The sequence below is a fragment of the Chrysochloris asiatica genome, unplaced genomic scaffold (assembly GCF_000296735.1).
Source record: "Chrysochloris asiatica unplaced genomic scaffold, ChrAsi1.0 scaffold00004, whole genome shotgun sequence".
In the NCBI taxonomy this organism is placed as follows: Eukaryota; Metazoa; Chordata; class Mammalia; order Afrosoricida; family Chrysochloridae; genus Chrysochloris; species Chrysochloris asiatica.
Window position 1 is genome coordinate 33,127,405 of NW_006408522.1, and position 7,609 is coordinate 33,135,013.

At 36.5% G+C, this 7,609-nt stretch overlaps 1 protein-coding gene across 1 annotated transcript in view; it reads left to right on the forward strand.

Annotated features, from left to right (window-relative positions):
• Positions 1-7,609, forward strand: part of TTBK2 (tau tubulin kinase 2) — a 228,435-nt gene that overhangs the window by 82,948 nt on the left and 137,878 nt on the right. Inside the window, exon 4 of the mRNA XM_006831727.1 lies at positions 7,036-7,183. Coding sequence (XP_006831790.1) covers positions 7,036-7,183 — 148 coding nt within the window. The remainder of the gene's footprint in view (positions 1-7,035; positions 7,184-7,609) is intronic.

A 7,609-nucleotide genomic window follows, 5' to 3' on the forward strand; every position in this document is an offset into this window, starting at 1 on the left:
AAGGATTTACACCCTCGGAAACCCTGTACAGGGTCGCTATGGGTCGGCTCCGACTCAAAGGCACTTAACAACAACAACAATATATATATATATATACACATACACACACCTATATATAATGTGTATATATATTGCTAACACAATTCTTTTCAGTCATTTTCCTATCATTCATTTCTGTTTATATCATAATTCTTATGCTTGCTTCATACTCTACTAAACTTTCTAACCTTTTATAGCTAATATTGAATAAAGTAAAAAAGTATATTTAAGGAGAAAGAATGAATAAAAAAACAATATCTGAAAGTACAATAAAATGTTTTCTGTTTTTATTTTTTATTAAGGAAAGTTATAAGTATGAATAATAGTATGGAGACTGAGATAATGAACCTCCATATACTCATGTGCCAGTTTAAACAGTGAACAATTTATGGTCAGTTTCGTTTCATCTCTTTTTCTTCACATCCAGATTATTTTTAAAGAAATCTACTTTCATATTTCTTCTGTTCATATTTCAGTATATATCTTTAAAAGATAATGGCTTTAAAAAACATAATTATAGTGCCATTATAACACCTCAGAAAGTTATAATGTCTCAGCATTATTATATATCTATCCAGTTTTTGCATATTTATGATTGTTTTGTAAAATATTTTTAATGGTGGTTTGAATCAAGACCCAAATAAATTCTGAATATTAAAAACTAGTTTCTTTTAAATTTTAGATTCCTCTTTGTCTTTTTCTCTTACTGTTTATTGAAATTAGGTCATTTGTTGGTAATTTCCCATGGTTTAGAGTTTGCTGGTTGCTTATCTGTGATGTTAAACTATTTCTCTGTCCCATGTGTTTATGTAAATTGGTAGTTATATCTAGAGGTGTGTTTAGATATGAGTTCAGGTTTACTTCTTGAGGAGACCTTTTGTTTTCATAAAGTATATTGTGAATTTTTACTAGAAAGCATGTCTGAGTGTATCTCTTTTTGTAGTGTAAGTAGTCGTTGAGGATAACTGCCTAGGTTTCTTAATTTATTCCCATCCACTTTGATAGTTAATTGTGATTCATAGCAATTGTAAGTCTTTTTGGGATTCAGCCTTCTCCCGAGGAGCTACTATGGGTTTGAATCACTAATCTTGTGTTTAGCAGTACAGTGCTGATTCTACAGCACCAACAATCAAATTGGTGATAATCTATCATTTTTTTCTTTATTAATTAGTATACATCTATAGAAAGGCATTTCCCATCATTAACTATTTTGTTACATACTGAGACAGTTTGATTGTTGAATGCCGCTGAGTTGGTTCCAACCCATAGCTACTTCATAATAGGCTTTCCAAGAGTAGCTGGTGGGTTTGAACTGCCAGTCTTGTGGTTACCAGTTTAGTGCTTATCCTAAAGCACCACACCAGGGCTCAAAGTTTGATTTGTTGTTGTTGTTAAGTACCGTGGAGTCAGTTCCAACTCATAGTAACCCTGCACAGGGTTTCCAAGGCTGTAAATCTTTACGGGAGCAGAACGCCTCTTCTTTCTCCCACGGAACTACTGGTAGTTTCAAACTGCTGACCAAAGTTAGATTAAGAAGTCAGAATAAATGTTTGATTCTTTCCTTAATTTACTAGTTTTCAAAACAATGAATTGATTCCCTACCATTTTCCAAAAGTGACTTAATGAGATTTAAAAATTTTTTAACTTTAACTAAAAATTCATGGATTTAAATATAATATGATATGCTTCAGTTCTGTCCTTATTGATGGTCACATTGTCTCATTATTTGACTAAGGACACACCTTTCACTTTGTCTTTTGAGTTCTTTTGACATGACTTTAATAGTCTTGATAGCTTCTTTGCCTTTGTTCTGGAATCTGAACATTTTTCTAAGACTGTTTATTTCTTAAAGGAGCCATTTTTGTTTTGAATAGTATACTTAATCATTTTTTTACTGCTATCCAATCTTTTATCAAACAAAGCTTTGTTACATTAGCAGGTTTTTGGCCAGCTCTCTTAGTGGTTTTCTTCACCTATTAACAAATTAGAAAAAGATGTCACTTCCTTTAGAAGTAAAAATTGTGTTTCTGTGCTACAGTGTATTTTACTGATTAGGTAAATTAATAAACTTTAAACATCTACTTGACCAAATAATAAGAAAAGAGCTTTGTTGTCATCAAGGAGTGGTACAGGAAGATTCCAGCAATTGATAATCTTTTATGAGAGTCAAGCATAAATGTTGTTTTGGTTAAAGCATTGTATTATGTGCTGTGATAAAGACTTGACTATTCCCCGGTAGTCATATCAAAAGGTAACAAGTGAAGCTATTCTGCCTGACATGATTCCTTTATCCTGATGTTGTTGTTAAGTGCCGTCCAGTGGATTCTGACCCATAGCGACCCTGTATAGGGTTTCCAAGGAGTAGTTTGTGAGCTTGAACCACCGACCTTGCAGCCTGGCACATTAACACACAGTGCCACACCATGACGCCTGATAAGCGCTAATGTATGCTTGGAACTTGTCCCCCAATTTTCAGAGGCTTAGGATAAGCTATGGACTTCTAACCACAAAGCCGGCAGTTCAAACCCACCAATCATTCCTTAGCAATGCTACACAAGGTCTCTATGAATCAGAACTGACTCAACGGCACTTAACAAGTGTCATTTTTAGTAAGAAATCACAGGCTTATTGTCAAGGTTAGTATTTTAATTATCTACTAGTATATAACTATAACATCAAAGTTTTGTTTTGTTATTAAGTACTGTCGAGATAATTAGCAGTTGGTGAGTTTGAACATCAAAGTTTAGGGTCTTATAAAACAATCATTTTACTTTTCCTATAATCTTGTAGATGAAGAATTTGGGACAAGTTTGCCTGGGCATTTTGTGTTTTGGCTCTTCATGTTACACCAGCAAGGGTTGTTGGATTAGAAGATCCACTTCTAAGATGACTTCTTCACTACGTGTTTGGTGCCTTGAGGCTCCTTAGCCATGTGCCCCCTACTTGTTGTTGTTGTTAAGTGCCGTTGAGTGGACTCCGACCCATAGCAACCCTGTACAGGGTTTCCAAGGAGCAGCTGGTGAGCTTGAACCGCCGACCTTGCTGTTTGATGCATTAACCCATAGCGCCACCCGACAGTACTCCTCAGGACTCCTACTTAGCAATCTATTTTATGGGGTTTCTCACATGATTGAGGCATCTCACAACATTGTTATACTAGTGTGGTGACACTTCTTATATAGTTCTGGCTTTTAAGGCATAGGAAATAAAGCTGTTAAGCTAGTTAACGGCTATCCTCAGAACTGGCACAGTGTCACTTCACCAAATTCTATTGGTCAAAGCAGTCACACGTTACCCCCAGATTGAAGGAATGGTGAAATGTCTCTACCTTTCAGTGGGGAAGTGCCAAAGTCATTGCAGAAGAACACAACAAACGTTGTTTTGACTATCTTTGGAAAATACAATCTGTCATAAATAATAACAGCCATACCCCTAGTCTTAACCTAATCTGCATACCCCTATCATAACTAATCCACCTCTGTCTCTTTGTCTCACAAACACTGTTAATTTCATAGAGCTTTTTTTTTTATTTCAGGTTTTTATTGTGGATTGAGTGAAGGTTTATAGGGCAGATCATCAGTTTTACATTTAACAAATCATACACCTTGTTTCATTGCAATGATTATAATCCCCTCCATGTACCATCAGTTAACAATATTTTTCTCTATTCATTTTAGCTTTAAAAAAACAAAAACAAAAAAACCCACTCAGGCATTTATAAAAGTTAAATCTCCAAAGGGCATATTCTGCAAGTCTGCCTCTTGGCCACCAGCTCTTAGTCCATTTCTTCCCATGACTCTATAGAGTCCTCAGCCGCTCCCCCTTTCCATGGCCCCATCTCTGCCGGTGTCTCTGCTTCTCTGGATAAGGTCCCACATTCTGCTTGTACTCTTCAGCCTTGATGGTCCTAGGGTCCTCTGTTTCTGGACTGTAAGATTAACCACTCCCCTGTTTTTGTTACAAAACTTCTACCTTTACAATTGTGACAGTTGCTATTAGTCGTGATAACAGTTATTCACTATTGAATCATATGAATCTTATGCCCATCTCTTTTCACTAGACCCATCTAGACAAGTGGGGACTCTTTCTCCACCCTTCCCACACTTTCTCTTTTTAAAATGTTTTATTGTGTATTATGTGATAGTTTACATGGGAGAACATTAGTTTACATTCATCCTATTGTATATCATTTCATTGCCATGGTTCCAATCCCCTCCATGCATCATCAACCATCCAAAGTGTATACCCTGCAAGCCTGCCCCCTGATTATCAGCATACAGCTCCTCTCCCTCTCTGGGTCTAGAGTCCCTAGCTGCTCCATCTCTCCACATTATTGTCTCTGCCTTCATCTCTGGTGTCATTGCCTCTCTGAGTAGTGTCCCACTCTCTGCTGTTCTCCTTTGATGGTCCCAGGGACCTCTGTTCCTAGACTGCAAAGTGAATCCTTGCTACAAAATATCTACCTTTACATTTCCAAACCTCACAGTCAGTCCTGATAACAATTATTCACCATTGTATCACAAGAAACCTATCCGCATTTCCTTTCATCATCCCTGCCTAGACAGATTGGATACTACTCAGGGGAGATTCTACCTTCCTCCATGCCCTCCATGCCCTTTGGATCTAGGCTCCCTCTTGAAAGCTTGTAAGCCAGTCACTTCTTGCCTTTGTAGTACCCCCACTTTGGGTAGCCAATGTCCAAGTTGTCCATCCCTGTTTACTTTGTGTATGGAGGGGGTTAATTTCATAGAGCTTTGTCAAGCTAAATAGAAGCTCAATAAAATAACTTAATGCTCTACTAATGCTTGATGACATTATAGGAATAGACCAAGGAACAAAATCATTTATGTCAGCCGAGTGTTTCATACTGTCATTTGATAAAAATGACTCCTTGTTACTGTTGTGAGGCTCTTAAACTAAGCTCTGTTTAATGAAAAAAAGGATAAAGGATTATGAATACTAATCAAAATGCAACAAAAAGCAATTTATTTAGCTGAATTGTACTGGAACTTGATTTAATCTTAAATTCTGCCTGTAGTTTCTCATGATATCTTTCTTTCAACAAACTAAAACACATAATGAATAGTTATTAAACAATAATTATATAGTTATCATGTTACCTAAAATGCTGTGAAGGTCATAAAAAAATATAACAATTTACTTTATCTTCAAAGAAAATTTGTTTCACTATAAGGGGATAGGACATTGATAATGGAAAGTTAGACAATAGAGGAGTTTAAGAAGTAACATATTGTAGTAATACAAGTGCTATCTGAGATATTTAGCCTAATAAAAAGATGAATGCTTAATTTAAAAAAAATTGCTATGAAATTGAGAAGATAAATTGGCCTAGGTCTTTACGAATCTGTGACAAAACACTCAGTGAAGAAAGTGTGGGACTTTGTCTGGAACCTCTTAGAGTGGTTAGGAAAAAAAGACCTCTGTGCCTTTTTTGCTGCCTTTTCTGCATTATATCACCTCTTAGGTATTTGATAATGGGGTAAGGAGAAGACTTCATTATAGAAAATGGAAGAAGGCTAACTTCTGCTTTATCTACCTTAAAATTTGGAGTCCTGCTGTGGCGCTAATGCGTCAGACTGCAAAATCATTTGAACTGCAAGGTCAGTGGTTCAAGCTCACGAGCTGCTCCTTGAAAACCTTATACAGGGTTGCTATGTGTCGGAATTGACTCGACAGCACTTAACAACAACAACAACAGCCTTGAAACATGGAGTCCTTGTACAGCACTGTAAGATAAGCACTGAACTGCAAGGTTGGTGGTTCAAACTCACCAGCCGCCCCTTGGTCTTTGAAATTTGCTTATAATACTCAAAGATCCTGATGTACCTAGCTAAGCTAACACATTTGTTTTATCAGGAAGAATATTGTTTGTTGAAAGAGCTTAATTTTGATTAGTGTTTACTTTTATTTCAGCTTGTAGATAAATATAGTGAACACTGGGATAGTTTGGAACTGAAGCATTCAGCCTGCTCTGGGGAACCTGCTAGATGCTTCAGAGAGAGGAGGGTAAATAGTGCTGAGAGGACTGGGGTCTTGACTGTCTCACCCCTCTCCATATATATATCAACAATATTTGTTCCAGTTAAGATTTTAATTTGCAAAAAGATCTGATGGTTAAAATAATTTACAAGTTACTGCCTTAGATCAGTGCTGTAGGATCAGTTCTAGACTGTTAACCAGTTGGCAGTTCAAGCCCACTGACCACTCTACAGGGTCACTCTGATTAAGAACGGACTCAAAAACATTTAACAGCAACATGGTTGTTTAGTAGTACAAGGTAGCGTCAAAGAGTTCCTGGAAAAATTCTGTTATTTTTTAATTCTAATTTTCCATGAACTGTTTGAAGACCCCTCATATTTATGGGAAGTGCTGCTTTCAGATACTGTATTTATTAAAAAGTGACATTTCTGATACTGTCTGTAAACCAAATTTTAAAAGTGTTTCTGATGAAAATAATTTCATTACTTTTTGTGGCTAAACCAAAAGTTCTTGATGTTAGTTCCAGAGATTTGTTTTCTTCTTGGGGAGTATACATCATTAAACTATGGCAACCTAGTAGGCTGTTCCTGTAAAGATTATTGTTGTTGTTGTTAAGTGCTCATAGTGATCAACTCATATAGTGATCCTGTTTAGGGTTTCCATTGAGCAACTGGTGGTTTTGAACTGCTGACCTTGTAGTTCAAACCAACCTTGCAGTCCAGGGCTTATCCTGTAATACCATACCAGGGCTCCCGTGTAAAGATTAGAACCTAGGAAATCTAATGAGAGAAATTCTGCTATATCACATGGGGTTGCTATGAGTTGAAAACCAACTCAACAACACCTAACAACAAGTTTAACAATGTTGAAGTCTTTTGTTATCAAATAGGGACAGTAAAATTATATGTTATATTTTCTAAATATGGGATGAGTTGGTTTCTACCTAGAACTTTCTGGTAATTTTGTGTGTGTATTTTCCTTTTATTTCCTGTACAGTTGAGGAAGATTGGGGGTGGGGGCTTTGGAGAAATTTACGATGCTTTGGACATGCTCACCAGGGAAAATGTTGCATTGAAAGTGGAGTCAGCTCAACAACCAAAACAAGTCTTAAAAATGGAGGTTGCTGTATTGAAAAAATTACAAGGTAAGTTTCTTTGTATGATATGCTAAATAATTTATAATTCATTGTTATTCTGATACCTGATTACACTCTGTAATCACTAATTGAATATTCTGGTGTTGGTTAGATATAAGTATTGGAGTAGTTTTCTTGTAAATTTTATCAGTAGCTAGTGGTGTTAGGTGCCTTGGTCAAGTTAGATCCAACTCATAGTGACACCCTAGGTACACCAGAACGAAACATTTCCTGGTCCTGCACCAGTCACTCAGTCTTTCCTATGTTTGAACCCATTGTTGCAGCCACTGTGTCAATTCAGCTCATTGAGGGGCTTCTTCTTTTTCACTGAACCAATAGCTAGTTGCAGTGTAAATACTGTAATTGGTAAGAATATATGTACTTTACAAATGGAATATTATGCTACATTGAAGAATAACAAGGAAGCGGTAAGCC